Raw genomic sequence first — 14,584 nt, 5'->3', positions numbered from 1 at the left:
TGTGTCCACATGGGGGCAGGATCTTTGACCACATGGGGGCAGCTATATTGTGTGTTGCAGTGATGACCAATCTGTATATTACTCTTTTATTAGATAGGATAGAGGACTGGTGCACGGGTGGGGGCCAGCTGGTTTGCCCTGAAGGGTGTCCCGGATCAGGGTGGGGTTCCCTTGGGGCGTGGAGCGGCCTGAGCGAGGGGCCTGTGGTGGTTTGCAGGCCGGCCACGCCCCCTGGCAACCCAAGCGGAGGCCCTGGTATCTGGAATTTATTTTCCTTCTACAATTGAAACTTTGTAGCCTGGAGCGGAGCCAAGCCTGCTGCTCCCTCCGGGGCGGCAGCCATCTCTGTGGCAGTTAATTCACCTTCTACAATTGAAACTTTGTAGCCTTAAGCGGGTGAGCCCGGCCAGGGTGTGTGGAAAGCTTTGCTTCCCCTGTTGCCGCCGGCAACCCTGGCCTGCTCTCTCAAGCTCCATTCTGCCGCCATTTGTTTGAATTTGTTTACCTTCTATAATTGAAACTTTGTAGCTTGAGTGGAGGCTTAGGCCTGCAACGGCTATGGAAAGCTTGGCTTGCTCTGTTACCTGGGAAACCTTGCTCACTGTGGCTGTAGCCATCTTGGATTGGGGTTAATTTGCATACTCGCCCTGATTGGCTGGCGGCGTGGCTTATGTAGCGGAGTGATGGTTAATTTGCATATTACCATTTTATTAGAGAGGATGGGCATGGGCCTGTTTAGGTTTTTCTTGCTTGGGGTTCTCTGTGCCTCCTGAACTTGTGTGACTTTTTCCTTTACCAGGTTAGAGAAGTTTTCTGCCATATTTCTTCAAGCACCTTCTCTATTCCTTTCTCCCTTTCTGCCTTTTCTGGCACACCTGCTATTCTAATATTGTTATGTTTCATGTTGTTCCACAGCTCCCTTAAGCTGTCCTCCTGTTTTTGTTTTTTTTTTTGATTCTCTAATTGAGTGATATTTTCAACTCTGTCTTCTAATTCACTGATCCGATCCTCAGCTTCCCCTAATCTGCTGTGTATTCCTTCCAATGTGTTATTTGTGTTATGTCATTCTTTATTTTAGACTGTTCTTTTTTCATAGTTACTATATTCTTTTTCATGCTGTTGAGAATCTTTACCATCATTACTCTGAACTCTGTTTCAGATAAATTTCTTATCTCTGCTTCATTTATCTCTTCTTCTGGAGAATTCTCTAGTTCTTTCATTTGGGTGGTTGTTTCCTTATTTCCTCATTTTGGCTGTCTGTTTGGGTTTGTGACTATGTTTTAGGTGCATCCTCTACACCTCTCAATCTCTAGTGCAGGAAAGTGTTAAAGGCTGTTTCTGACTAATTAGATCAGGCAAAGACTCAAAGCCTCCAGAGACTGCCTCTGTCTACAGACTGATAGGATCCTGACTTAAATTGTCCCCAGGCAATTGTTCTCAGTTGTGGCAAGAGTGTTTTCAACAGGGTGGGGTACTTGCTTCTGCCTGGAGGCTAATTGTTACTTTTAATCTCTTAAGTGGCCTCAGGGCAAGGTGTTTTCCAATAGGGTGTGTTGACTGTCTTCCCCCCAGGCAAGGCAGATGTCTATGTGGGAAGGAGGATGGACATTACAGTTGCGTTCCTGTTTGTACAAGGTCCTCAGAGAAGCAGAGGCGAGGTTATGGGAGATACAGTGCATTCGCTGCTGCAGCTCTTCTCTGAGGTCACAGGCCTCTGAACCATGAGAGCCCTCTCCTCAGCCTTTAACGTCTCGCTTCTCTGTAGCTCTGACAAGTCCCTGCTGCTGGATTGTGGGGAAGGTACGTTTGGGCAGCTGTGTCGTCACTACGGCGACAATGTGGACAGGGTCTTGGGCACCCTTGCTGCTGTGTTCGTGTCCCACCTGCACGCGGATCACCACACGGTGAGTGCTGGGCAGGACCCCAGAGCCCCACCTGAGGCAGCTGTGGCCTTGCTCTCCTCCATCCTAAACTTGCCCACCGCCATGGCTCTTCACCTCTTGTAAGGTAATGGTCTTCCACAGAACCCAGTTCAGCGATTCTGCCCGTAAGGATGCTGGTCTTTCTGTTTGCTTGCTGCCATGTCACAGCCGGGGTCTGCCTTCCCTCATGCCTGGGGAGGAAACTGCAGCCAGAGGGGTGGGGCTTGGTCTCCTGGGGCAGCCAGGTCCCCAGCCACTGCTCTGTCTTGGGTCAGCATGTGCCGGCTCCCAGCGACAGCAGTGTTAGAGGCTGGTGGCCAATAGAGGGCGAGGACCCCACCCTGGGCCGAGGTTGCTGGCGTCTCGTGTCTCGTCTCATCTGTGTCTCCTTTCCCCTTCCAGGGCCTGTTAAATATCCTGCTGCAGAGAGAACGCGCTTTGGTGAGTGTGGGCTTGCCCTTACTGCTTTTTGGGCTTGCCTGTGTTACACCTAGGCCTACTGTGATGCCTGCCGTTGGTTTAGCTGACTTCTTTGTTCCAGGCATCGCTGGGAAAGCCCTTCCACCCTTTGCTGGTGGTTGCCCCAACCCAGCTCCGGGCCTGGCTCCAGCAGTACCACAACCAGTGCCAGCCGCTCCTGCACCACGTCAGGTGAGCTCCCTGCAGCCCGCCCCGAGGCTGTCACCTCCCCTCCACAGCTCAGAGTTGACGGGGGCAGGTCAGGATACCCCTGCAACCTTCCCCTGACATGGCCCAGTGGCAGAAGCAGGGAGAAAGCTTTGACTCAGGGCAAAACCACTAGCTGGCTTCACTTAGATGTCTGTCTGCTTGGCTGCATTTCCTCGCAGCCTCATTTAAGCCCCGTTCTAGTTTCTAGACTTTTGCCAACACTTCTTGATAAAACAGTTGCAGGGCCACGTGCCCGAGTTGTGAGCACAGAGACTGCCCTGCCAGGGGATGTATGGTGGGATTGGCCCCATGCCCACCTCATGGGAAGGAGTCCGTCTGCTGGGCCCAGCCAGGGCCGCTTGGGCAGGGCCTGCAATGCCTTCGCTGTGGGCAGCTCACCGGGTAGGTTTCTCAGTGGCCTGGGGGTTTGGTTTGGTTCTACTTGAAGACCTTTCCCAGTCTCATTGACTGTGATTTAAATTGTGTTTCTTTATGATGATGATTTGGGGGTTTCCCAAATTCTTAAACTTTGATTCAAGTTACATTTGTTTTAATGTTTTCTTTCTCACAGTGTGATCCCTGCCAAATGCCTTCAGAAAGGAGCCGAGGTTTCCAGCCCCACACTTGAGAGCTGGATTGGCTCACTGCTGAGAGCCTGTGACCTGGAGGAGGTATGGGGCGGCCGCATGGGGTGGGGGGCCTCTGGTGGTGAGGGGGCACCGCTGCAGCCATGCCCTGCCCTCCAGTTCCAGACCTGCCAGGTCCGGCACTGCAAGCATGCTTATGGCTGTGCGCTGGTCCATACGTCCGGCTGGAAGCTGGTATTCTCGGGGGACACCATGCCCTGCGAGGCTCTGGTCCAGATGGGTGAGTAGAGGCGGCTGACAGCCTGGTGGTCATCCTAGCATGCACACAGGGCACAGGGTCAGGGGATGGAGTGTGGGCAGGAATCCGGGGCCGAGTGCTTGTCCAGCACAGGACCCTGTCCCACGCCCATGCTTCCTCTAGGGAAAGATGCCACCCTGCTGATTCACGAGGCCACGCTGGAAGACGGTCTGGAAGTGGAAGCCGTGGAAAAGACACACAGGTAGCTGCGAATGCTTCGGCCTGTCACCCATTTCCTCCCTTCCCCTCCCTGTGACTCCGCAGCCTCACGGCAGCCCTGCTGAGGAAGACCTGCCTGCGTCCCACCAGGGGCTGTGGGCTGCGACGGGGCGGTGGTTGGCTTCGGGGCCTTCGGCTTTATCTCTGCAGAGCTCTAGGCAAGGCTCTGAGGCAGCCCACCTTTAGAAAGCACTAAAAACAGGCTGGAATCATTTGTGAGCCACGTCAGGGAATATGGCGGGTTGGGGGGGGCAGGGGCAGGCCCAAGGGGGCGCTTCAGCCAGATGCAACCCTCCAACCCTCCAACCCTCCGTTTGCAGCACCACCTCACAGGCGATCGGCGTGGGGATGCGCATGAACGCCGGGTTCATCATGCTGAACCACTTCAGCCAGCGCTATGCCAAGATCCCCCTCTTCAGCCCTGACTTCAACGAGAAAGTCGGCATTGCCTTTGACCACATGAAGGTGTGCGTGTGGTTGGGCTGCACCTGGTGGGGATGGGCAGAGAGAGCGCGCCGCATCGACGCTATGGGAGGGACGGTCGGGCCAGCGGTGAGAGGACCTGCCCATCAGCCCTCAGGACCAGCACCGGGTTTGAAAGGCTGCCAGACCTTCCGCAGGCCCGTTTAGACCGACATCAGCGCTTGTGGCTGGAAATGACAGAGCCTCGGAGGCTCGTCTGTTCCCACCATCACCACAGCCTCCGCAGCCTGGAGACGGCCTCTCCTCTCGGGACTGGGAAGCCAGGCTGGCCCGGGCAGGGGCCGGGCTTGTTTCTGAGGAGCCTGATTTTCGGAGTCTGGCAGCCTAGTCTTCCGAAGCCCCTTCACCTGGCCGCCCTCAGCTGCCATGGGGCGTCTCTGCCCTTCCTTTAGTCTCCGGCCACCGCCTCTGCGTTTTCTTTTTCCAGCTGTGGTCTGTGGCCCCAGGGTTGGTGAGGGGATGTGTGCCTGCTGGGTGGGCACGTGCCTTCCTCACTGAGGCATGTCTTCCCCGTCCTGCCCTCCAGGTTCGGTTCGGAGACCTCTCCACGGTGCCCAGGCTGATGGCCCCGCTGAAAGCTCTGTTTGCCGACGACCTGGAGGAGATGGAGGAGCGCCGGGAGAAGAGGGAGCTGCGGCTGGTGCAGGCGGCCCTCCTCTCCCAGGCGCAGGCGGGCAGAGCTGAGGACAGCGCGCCCCCGCGGAAACGGGCTCGTGCGGAGGAGCCTGCCAGCCCACAGAGGAAGGTCAGGGCAGAATGAAGGTCAGGAGTGGCCCTGAACTCGGAAGGCTCACGCCCCACCCCGCGCAGGGTCCCGAGTGCGCCCTCGGCCTGGTGGGAGCCGAGGGCACTGTGGAACGGGCGGCACACGGGAAAGGCGGAGGGAGCTGGGCCTTGACTTGGGCTCCGGGTGAGGACTGCGTGCTGGACGTCTCACGAATGCGCCTGGCGGAGCCGTGGACAGGAGGCTGCCGAGGGAAGAAAACTGGGAATTCGGTGCCAGTGACTTAAGTCACATAGAAGAACGCACATCAGGCCTGTTACCGCCCAGCCATGCCCTCCGCACTAGAGACAGGCCGTGTCAGGGAACACGGGTCTTGGACGTTGACGTCTAAGTGCTCAAGGCTCAAGGAGTAGTGTTTCCAGAGCCCAGAAGTCAATAAAGATTCCCTGCGGAACCCGAGTGCTTTGCCTGGTCCTGGTGCCGCCTCTGCAGGAGCCTCCCAGGTTGGTGCCGCCTGCGCAGGCCCCAGCGTGTCCCAGAGGCCAGCTCTGAGGCGGGAGGACCATGCCCGTCCCAGGGAGGCATGCAGTGGCCGGGTTTCTGCTGAGTCAGCTGTGCGGGCTGCCAGCGGGGCCTGGTTTCGTGCACCAGTCGGATGGCTGGGCCCACGCGGCGCCTCTGGAACGCAGCCTCCGGCAGTGCTGGGAGCAGCGCGACGGTAGCTGGCTTTCCTTGGCGCAGTGAGAACGAGAACCCCTCGTTGCCCTTCAGAGTATTAAGAAGTAGCACGTCGGGCTGGCTCCCCTGCCCCCTTACGAGATTGAACAGCACTGAGGTTAGTGCTTGAAGGTTGAGAGACTTTTTAAAGCTGAGTCTAGTCTTTATTTGTATATTCCCCTACCAAGGAGATAGAGAAATGCTTTAAAAACTCCGGTGACGAGAGGGAGGCAGGCGGAGGCCTTGGCCTGGCCTAGCCATGACCTCGGGCCTCCCCAGGCAGCACCTATCACTAAGTCCCGTGTCCCCACACACTTCATAACTTAAACACGAAAGGCCATGCTCAGGGATAATAAATCTATTTTAATAAGATTACTTTTGACAACTATTTGTACATGTATTTAAAGGTGCTTTCAGCCCCCGGGCTCCATTGCAAATTGGGTACCGAACCGCCCTCGACAGGAAGTGAGCAAAGCTGGTAGCATCCCAAGTCTGCCAACCCCACGGTCAGAGGAGGGCTATTTTACACTGTGCTGGGAAAACTAGACGCACTTAAACTCCGCATTGTACACCTGTACACTGGCTTAGGTTGAATGGCTCAAATTAAACAAATATAGAGAAATTTCATATATACAAATATATCATGTATAGGTATGTCATATCTGCCTTAAAAGGGTAAAATTGTAAAGTGTGGCTGTGCATGCATGACCCAGATGTCTCAGTCCCAGAGTGTGTGGGCTCCCAGTGCTCCCGCCTGTCCCCGAGGGGGTGGGGTCTTGTGAGAAGGGGAGAGAGCCTGACGCTGGAGGCCGGGCGCTGGCCTGGTGTCTCCCAGGCCGGTCTCACGCTCTGCTCCGTGCTCTGGGTAACAGTTATTGCTATTCACAAGTGCCCTCCAGCAGAGAGGCTCCTGGTCCCGACCCCCGCACCTGTGAGCTGGTGCCCCTGAGAGGCAAAGGTGTAGAATTACTGTCAGATCATTTGATGTTTGGGGGGGACATGGGGAGGTGTCTTTAGGCCCTCTAGACATCCTCAAGGTCATTTTTTAAATTTGGAAGTGTGACATGGCAAGGTAGAAACAGGAGCTTTCGGTAACACGGTGTGGAAAATAAAACTTGGGAAGTAAAACAAATGTGTTCAGCGTTTACTTAGAACCCACAGAGTAGGACCGCCTCCCTGTGCAGCGCAAGTCAGCGCCCAGGACTCGAGAATCCGGTCTCGCCCCGTAAGTGAAGGGCTTGCTCTCCGTCCCCTTCTGTGGCCGTCCAGCTGACACCCGTCAGCTGACACTGGAGGACTCGATGTCGCTGTCAGTAAGGGCAGCCCAGGTCTCACCCAGCACCTGGCCCTCCCCCACCGCCCTGCAGAGGACTGAGGAGCCCTTGGTGGAGAGGGCTGCTGCTTGGCATGGAGGCTGAAAGTAGGTCAAATAGGCACAAAGTCAAAGGCAAAGATCAAACAAAAGGCCCACGTCACCACCCGAGGGGAACGAACAAAACCTGCACCACCGACGTTTGCCACTCAGGCCGGGGTGACCGCTCTCTGCAGAACTCCGGCCGTGCGTGGCAGTGACAGCGAGAGCCACGGAGAACTTGGGCCCAGGGCGCCTGGCCGTATGCTGGTCTGGGCCCACGTATGTACACGCGTGTCAAAGGGCGGTGCTCTCTGAGTCCTCCTCCGAGTCCCTCTTCTCAGCCACCGAGGGCCGCAGCTTGTGCTCCAGGGGACTCAGGCGGAGCGCCGGCCCGAGCTCCACGTGGATGGAGGGGACGTCGAAGTGAGCGAGATCTGGAAGTTGGCAGAGAGAGGTGAGTGGGGAGGGGCTGCGGCTAAGGAGACCCGACGCCAAGGGCAGGCAGCTAGTCAGCGTTAGGAAGCGAGCGGGTGGGCCACTGAGGGCCAGCCTGTAGGGGCCAGCGTCATCGCAGTGTCGCATTAGGGTTGGGCAGCTTCCCTTCTACCAAGCAAGCCTGTGGGCCAGCGCAGACCTGCCGGCGGGGGGGCCCTCAGCACTGCTAGCAGCTCCGGCTGCTCCCGCACACTCACTGCCTCTGGGCCGGTCCCACTGGCTGCCTCCTGGAATTTCGGGGCTGCATTTAGTTCCCTAAAGCCTGCAGGGACAGGGTGTGAGGCAGCGGAAAAACCCCATTTTCCCAGCGGGGGGATCCTGAGACGGTGCAATCACCCTGAGGCTGTGAACAGTAAGTATACCTCGCTGGCTGAAGGGCCCGGCAGAGGATCCCAGAAGCTGGGCCGAAGTTGCAGCAAACTGCTCCCCAACTGCAGGAGAACCCCATCTCTCAGCCCTTGGAGCTGCTCACCCCGCGGCACAGCCGCCTCGGGGCATTAAAGGTCTGTTCCTGGGAGAGGATCAGGAAGAGGGTCCTGAGGTGAAGGGCTCAGCGCCTGTGGGTCTGGGTCCCTGTGAGCTGCAGAGTTGAGATGGTCCAGCAGCTCTGTACAGGCGGGGCCCCGTGTGGGCCTGGGCTGCGCTGCCCTGAGAGCCCCCCCCTGCTCCCCCGGCCTGCAGGGCTCACTGGGAACCCCACTTGCTCCCCCGGCCTGCAGGGCTCACTGGGAACCCCACCTGCTCACCCGGCCTGCAGGGCTCACTGGGAGCCCCACCTGCTCCCCTGGCCTGCAGGGCTCACTGGGAACCCCACCTGCTGACCCGGCCTGCAGGGCTCACTGGGAACCCCACCTGCTCCCCCGGCCTGCAGGGCTCACTGGGAACCCCACCTGCTCCCCCGGCCTGCAGGGCTCACTGGGAACCCCACCTGCTCACCCGGCCTGCAGGGCTCACTGGGAACCCCACCTGCTGACCCAGCCTGCAGGGCTCACTGGGAGCCCCACCTGCTGACCCAGCCTGTAGGGCTCACTGGGAACCCCACCTGCTCACCCCAGGCTGCAGGGCTCACTGGGAACCCCACCTGCTCACCCCAGGCTGCAGGGCTCACTGGGAACCCCACCTGCTCACCCCGGCCTGCAGGGCTCACTGGGAACCCCACCTGCTCCCCCAGGCTGCACGGCTCACTGGGAACCCCACCTGCTCCCCCGGCCTGCAGGGCTCACTGGGAACCCCACCTGCTCACCCCGGCCTGCAGGGCTCACTGGGAACCCCACCTGCTGACCCAGCCTGCAGGGCTCACTGGGAACCCCACCTGCTCCCCCAGGCTGCACGGCTCACTGGGAACCCCACCTGCTCCCCCGGCCTGCAGGGCTCACTGGGAACCCCACCTGCTCACCCCGGCCTGCAGGGCTCACTGGGAACCCCACCTGCTGACCCAGCCTGCAGGGCTCACTGGGAACCCCACCTGCTCCCCCAGGCTGCACGGCTCACTGGGAACCCCACCTGCTCCCCCAGGCTGCACGGCTCACTGTGAACCCCACCTGCTCACCCCAGCCTGCAGGGCTCACTGGGAACCCCACCTGCTCACCCGGCCTGCAGGGCTCACTGGGAGCCCCACCTGCTCACCCAGGCTGCAGGGCTCACTAGGCCGGGTAGCTGAGTGCGGCCCTGGGCCCTCACCCTCAGCCATGCCACCCGCCCACCTGCTCAGCTGTCTCACCTCGCCTTCCGCCTGGGCCGGGGCTGCGGGGAAGCATCCTGGGAGGGAGCAGCCTTTGGCCAGGACTGGGAGGTGGGGTTTTGTTGGTTTCTTATTTTGCTTTTTTTGGTAAAACAAACATTCAGCCCAAAGAATGCCATACCAAGTAGACAGACAGACATGTGGACACGGTCCTAAAGACACTGTACAGACATGGAAGCTCTGGAACCCAGGTCCTCTCCCGCCTCCCAAGCACCCATCAGGGAGCCACTGCAGCCTGTCCTCACTGGAGGCCTCGGGCAGAGGTGGCGCTGAGCTCAGCCCTGCCTGCCTTCCCACTGGGCTACCCCCCTGGGTGCCTCGTGGGAGGTTGCTGCTGGCTTGGGGCCCACCCATCTGTACCACCAGGCAGCACATGACCCTGCACAGGTTTCTCACCTCCCCTGTGCCGGACAGTCAAATGGGAACAGCCCAGGTGGTGGGGGTCATGTGACAGTCCGGACAGCAGGCAAAGAGTGCCAGGCCCAGAACTGGTGCTGGGGTGAGCTGCTCAGCGCACCCTGGCTGTTCCCTGGAGACCCTGAGGGGGACTCACTGACGGTGCTGGGGGGTTGGGGGCAGCTGGTTTCCTGCTAGGAGGCCTGTGGGTCCTGCTGGCCCTGGTCTCAGCAGCTCTCATGGGGCACCCCTGGAGGGCCCTCAGATTGGCTCTGGCCATACTTTCTTACTGAGGCAGAAACACCTCGTTCCATCTGGCTTCGTTCATGTTCTTGCCTTGGTTTCACTTTAGAGCACCTGCTCTTTATAGGAGGAGACCAGGCAGAAACTGGGTAAATGTTCCCCAATGTTTTACCGAGCTGGGGGGATGAGCTCAGGATGCACTCTAATGCTATGGCTTCTCCAGGATCCGCCAGCTCCAGCCTCGGCCTGGAGGAGGCGCGTGGACTTCAGTCTGAGAGTGCAGATCCCAGGACGCCCTCCCCCGAGACAGGTCCAGGCTGCGGGGGCTATGCCCGTGGCCTGGGCGGGCCCTTCGTGGACAGGTCCCTAAACCAAGGTGGAGTGAGGAACTGCCCCGGACGCTGGGCAGAGAAGTCAGCAGGCCCGTCCTGGGAAGGGCGGCCTGATCCCCGTCAGCTCAACCTCAGGGAGAGGAGGGGACTGGTGACAGGTGAGCAGACGAGCTCGGCCTCTGCCTGGCTTTATCCCCAGCTCCTGAGGACAGGAAAGAGACCCCAACACGGCCAGGGACCCCAGAAAGCTCCTGCTGCGCTGGGGAAGGCACCGAGGGAGCGGCCATGCAGGGCCCAGCCACATGCAGTGCGGCGCGGAGGGCTGTGGCCGCCGGCTCGGGCAGGGGACGCGAGGCTGGGGCCGCTTACCCTGAACTCCCCTCACATGTATCCAACACTGCGGCACTCATGTCACACAGCTGCAAGGACAATGACAGGATCGGAGAGAGGAGTGAACAGGACGGAACAAGAACGCAACACAACACTGTGCCCCGTATCGGCCAGGTGGCCACACCCCATCGGTCCAGCTCCTCCCTCGGCCCCGGCCTGCACAGGCGGGACAGAACCATGCAGCCGGAGAACACTGAACGGAAAGGCACGGGGTGGGGCGTCGCTCAGTCTAGAGGCAGCAGCCCTGAAGCTGGTGCAGTGGGAGGGGTCCTCACACGTCCCACGTGGGGACCGCCTGTCCTGTCCCTCAGCGCCTCCTGTGGCCCACTTTCCCCCAAATCTCTGTCTCAGGAGGTGAGCAGACGAGCTTCCAGTATCTCCACCACCCTGGGCCCTTCCTGGGGCGGCCCCAGAAGTTGGCAGGCTGATGTGTTGGGAGGAGCAGCCCCCCTGGACAACTCGGGGTGACCAGGAGCTCCAGGGGTGTGGCCCTGAGCCCCCAGGGCAGTGGGCCTGTGCTCCCTCCCATCGGGGCTCACTGAGGACACATCTCGCACCAGGAACCACGGGTGGGGAGTGGTGCTCACTCATCTTTCAAGGAAGAATTTCCTTCGATTTTTACAAGCCTCCGGGTACAGGACAGCAGCTGTCCCTTCAACATCATTCCTTGCCCAAACCAAGCCAAATCGCCAGACGGCTGCTCCCACAACATCTACATCTCCGGACCCATCACAAATACCCACACTGGACTAGACTTCCACAGGCAGCACGGAGCGGAGGCCCAGGCCAAGCCGCCTTCTAGCCAAGGGAAGGCCCGTCTCCGCGGGAAGCCAGGCCCAGCGCTGCGCTGCTGAGTGCGCGTGGCGTGTGCGTGCATGTAGTGTGTGCTGTGGGGGGCACTTGTGTAGTGTGTTGAACTCCGTGTGTGGTGTGAGTGTGTGGGGAGGGTGTACCGGGGACCACACAGGCAGGTGAACCCGGGCTCTCGGCCTGGTGAGGTGGGGGGCTGGCTCTAGTCAGCGGCCACACAAATATGCCGAGTTCTGACCTCGTGTGCTCGATCCTGGGAGATGTTTCAAAGTGTCTTCTTCTTCCAGACAACAAGTGGTGTGTGCTAAACGTGTGTGCTTATGATTTCATGCCACACGTTTTTCTGGGGGAAAATAGTTCCATTTTTTATCTTAAATTCAAAGCAAAACTAAATTTAGCCATTGGGCTTGTCTGATTAGCAACTCTGAGAACCAGTGGGACATACCTCTTGTCTGAACCCGGCCCCTTCCTAAATGTATGGTGCTAGAAATACATGTTTCTAATTAGGCTTATTTAATTAATAAAAAGGAAATGTCTTTGGTTCGTTGTGTTTCTGAAGACACGGGGAACGCCTCCCGCACCACTGTGCTCAGGTGCCAGCGGGTCGGCCATCTCCCCCGCCTCCAGCTTTCCCAAGAGCTCGGGCGCTCAGCCCCCAAATTAGGGCAGACGCAGAGCCCTGGCTGCGGGCGCTGGATTGGGAGACCCCTGAGGCCCCCTGCAGGACAGCTGGGTCCCTCCCGAGCTGCTCTCTCCGGCTGGGCTGCGGGGGCGTCTCAGGGGATCCCCTGGAGAGCGACGTTGGCACCAGCACAGCCAACGTCGGGTTAACTGGCAGTGGCACCAGCAGCCCTCCCTCGGCCCATTGTGCTCAAGTTCACGGAAAATGGAGGAAGCTGGGCGTGGTTACCTGTGGACATGCTTTCCCCGGGGGCCATGCCGTCGAGCACAGGGTGCTCCGTGGACTGCGGGCTGGAGGCGGAGAGGCTCGCTGTGGGCGGCTGCGGGGGCGGCAGCGTGGGTCTCTGCCGGGGCTTCGGGGTGGGCCGCGATTTGGTTAAAGTGCTGGCGAAGCTGGAAGGAGAGGCCAGAGGGGGCACTGCCGCCGGGGAGAGCTGGCCCGAGGCCAAGGGGTACCCTTGCGGGTAACTGAGTCCGTAGGGTGACGGGGTGCTCGGGGGCGTAGGCGACAGGCTAAGTGGGGACGGCTGGCCGGTGGGCAGCTCCGACATAGCGCCTGGCTGGCCAAAGGGGACCTTGGGCGGAATCGGTGCCAGCTTCTTGGAAACTGGAAGAGAAAACACAACAGCAACACACAAGGTTGTTCCATGACACCCGGGGTCCATGTGGCCACTGGCATACCCCTCACCCCCTCCTACCCCTCGCCACCCCCGCCCTTGGCACCCTGAGAGCAGGCAACACAATTTTTAAAAATTCACCTAGACTTGGAAGTTTTCATGTCCTCCCTAATTTCTGTTCACTAATTTCTCCTCTTTGGATTCCTGCCATCTCTCTCTCTCTCTCTCACACACACACATACACACACACAGGCTGCAGACACATTTCCCCTCCACAGGCCGTGGCTAGCTTCCCCGCGTCGGTCACCACTTGGGGTGGCAAAGGGATCGGTGGCCCGGGAAGCATGAGCCAGTGACACGGCCCACAGACGACAATCAGAGTTCACCTTGTGGCGCTGGGCCCAGGACGGGTGACTGTCAGCATCGAAGCTGACTTTTGGCCGTAGCGCCAGATAGCCTGTAGGTGGGCCACAGAGGCCCAGCGCCCGGCGCTGCCCGTCCACCGCCCCGCCCTCTACCCTGTGCTCAGGGCACAGCCGTGCCCCCACCTCCTCTGCAGGGCCTCCATGTCCCTGTGTACTGACTTAGTCCTGCTGAAGGATGACAGCTACATTACACGTCTAACCGGAAATGGCCGGGAGGACGAGGAACGGAAACATCCAGGGCAACCTGTCAGCCCAGTGGGGCTGCCTGTGGTGCCACTAATTCCAGAAGAGATTGTCCTTCAAGCCCCCAGGAGGCGTCAGGGACCCCCACCCGCCTCCATGGAACAAACCCTATGCTAATCGCGCCTCACGCACGTTCCTGGCTCCTTCCGTGTGCAGCGTGGACAAGGCAAGCACGTTCTCCAGGGTCCATCAGCGTGGCCCAAATGCCTCGTCTTCCCACTGTGTGCCCCGGGGCCCGTCCCTAAACCTCTCCCGGCACGGCAGCGAAGCAATGAGACCGCGTCCAGGAAGCCCGCATCATCCTGACCGAATAAACCACCGCAGCTCTGCTGGCCCAGGCGGGCCTTGCTCCCGGGCGAGGAGCCCGTGGGGACCCAGGGACTATGCTTGAACCTGTCTTCTCCCCAAGGAACTGGGGGAGCAGTGACAGCGCCAAGATGTCTGTGTGACATCGCCACTCCGGGAAGTTACAGGAAAGGCCGTGATGCCAACAGACGGAGGCGTTCAAACCGCGAAGTGCGCCGGTGGTGACTGAGCTCCCGAACGCCTCCGGGAAGGGACCTGCGTCACCCTAGGCCGCGTCCCCCAGAGGTCCCGCTGCTGTGAGGAGGGAAGCCCAGCTGCCGCTGGCATGAGGAGCCCCGACTCCTGTGGACAAAGCGATGGCGTAGCCATCACCCCACGTGAGGGCTGGGAGGGTTAGGCCTTGCACACAGACCGCCCAAGCACTGGTTCTAGACCACAGGGAGGCCTCTGGGTGCTGGAGGAACCTGGATGCTGAAACCCCAGCCCACTGCTGCGGCCCCATGCCTGGGCGCGGAAGGGCCCGTGGGAGCAGCGGTACAGCCACCTGCGGTACCCTCCACGCTCACCCTCCTGAGAGCTGCCTGCTACGGTTACACCCCTACTGTGTGCCTGCTGTGGTGGCACCCTCTGAGCTCCGCACACAGTAGGGCCCAACAACTATTTGTGGAGTGCGTGAGGCATGACGGGAAGGGACAGAGGAAGGCTGCTGAGGGCAGATGCGGGTCATGGGTGCCGCTGCGGCCGGTGCCGGCAGGCGGAAAGCACCGGTCCTGACGGCGTGCGTGGACGAGGTGACCGGCCCCGGGCCCCCAAGCCCTGGAGCTGCAGCCCCACGGAGGCGCTGCAGGCCGGAACGAGGACAGAGTAACACGAGGCTCCTTTAAGCAATGTGAAGCCTGCAAAGCGACGGAGCAGATGACAGCGGACAGAAA

At 59.8% G+C, this 14,584-nt stretch overlaps 2 protein-coding genes across 9 annotated transcripts in view; one reads left to right on the top strand and one right to left on the bottom strand.

Moving 5' to 3' along the window:
* ELAC2 (elaC ribonuclease Z 2) overlaps positions 1 to 7,226 on the top strand; it is a 29,540-nt gene extending 22,314 nt beyond the window's left edge. For 2 of the 3 annotated variants that reach the window (XM_079796946.1, XM_079796947.1), the window contains 8 exons: positions 1,766 to 1,904; positions 2,325 to 2,363; positions 2,464 to 2,573; positions 3,163 to 3,262; positions 3,338 to 3,458; positions 3,600 to 3,678; positions 4,016 to 4,160; positions 4,705 to 7,221. In XM_079796946.1, the coding sequence (XP_079653072.1) occupies positions 1,766 to 1,904; positions 2,325 to 2,363; positions 2,464 to 2,573; positions 3,163 to 3,262; positions 3,338 to 3,458; positions 3,600 to 3,678; positions 4,016 to 4,160; positions 4,705 to 4,938 (967 nt within the window). In that variant the 3' untranslated portion in view covers positions 4,939 to 7,221. Of the gene's footprint in view, positions 1 to 1,765; positions 1,905 to 2,324; positions 2,364 to 2,463; positions 2,574 to 3,162; positions 3,263 to 3,337; positions 3,459 to 3,599; positions 3,679 to 4,015; positions 4,161 to 4,704 lie in introns of all 3 variants that reach the window. The other variant, XM_079796945.1, reaches the window with a different exon arrangement.
* The window catches only part of ARHGAP44 (Rho GTPase activating protein 44), a 192,846-nt gene continuing 184,224 nt past the window's right edge, over positions 5,963 to 14,584 (bottom strand). For 4 of the 6 annotated variants that reach the window (XM_079796948.1, XM_079796952.1, XM_079796949.1 and 1 more), the window contains 2 exons: positions 12,291 to 12,668; positions 5,963 to 7,407 (listed from right to left, as the gene is read on the bottom strand). In XM_079796948.1, the coding sequence (XP_079653074.1) occupies positions 7,268 to 7,407; positions 12,291 to 12,668 (518 nt within the window). In that variant the 3' untranslated portion in view covers positions 5,963 to 7,267. Of the gene's footprint in view, positions 7,980 to 10,549; positions 10,600 to 12,290; positions 12,669 to 14,584 lie in introns of all 6 variants that reach the window. The other 2 variants (XM_079796951.1, XM_079796950.1) reach the window with 2 other exon arrangements.

The sequence above is a fragment of the Cnephaeus nilssonii genome (genome assembly GCF_951640355.1).
Source record: "Cnephaeus nilssonii genome assembly, chromosome: 19".
Lineage (NCBI taxonomy): Eukaryota > Metazoa > Chordata > Mammalia > Chiroptera > Vespertilionidae > Cnephaeus > Cnephaeus nilssonii.
This window is presented reverse-complemented; position numbering and strand designations above follow the sequence as displayed.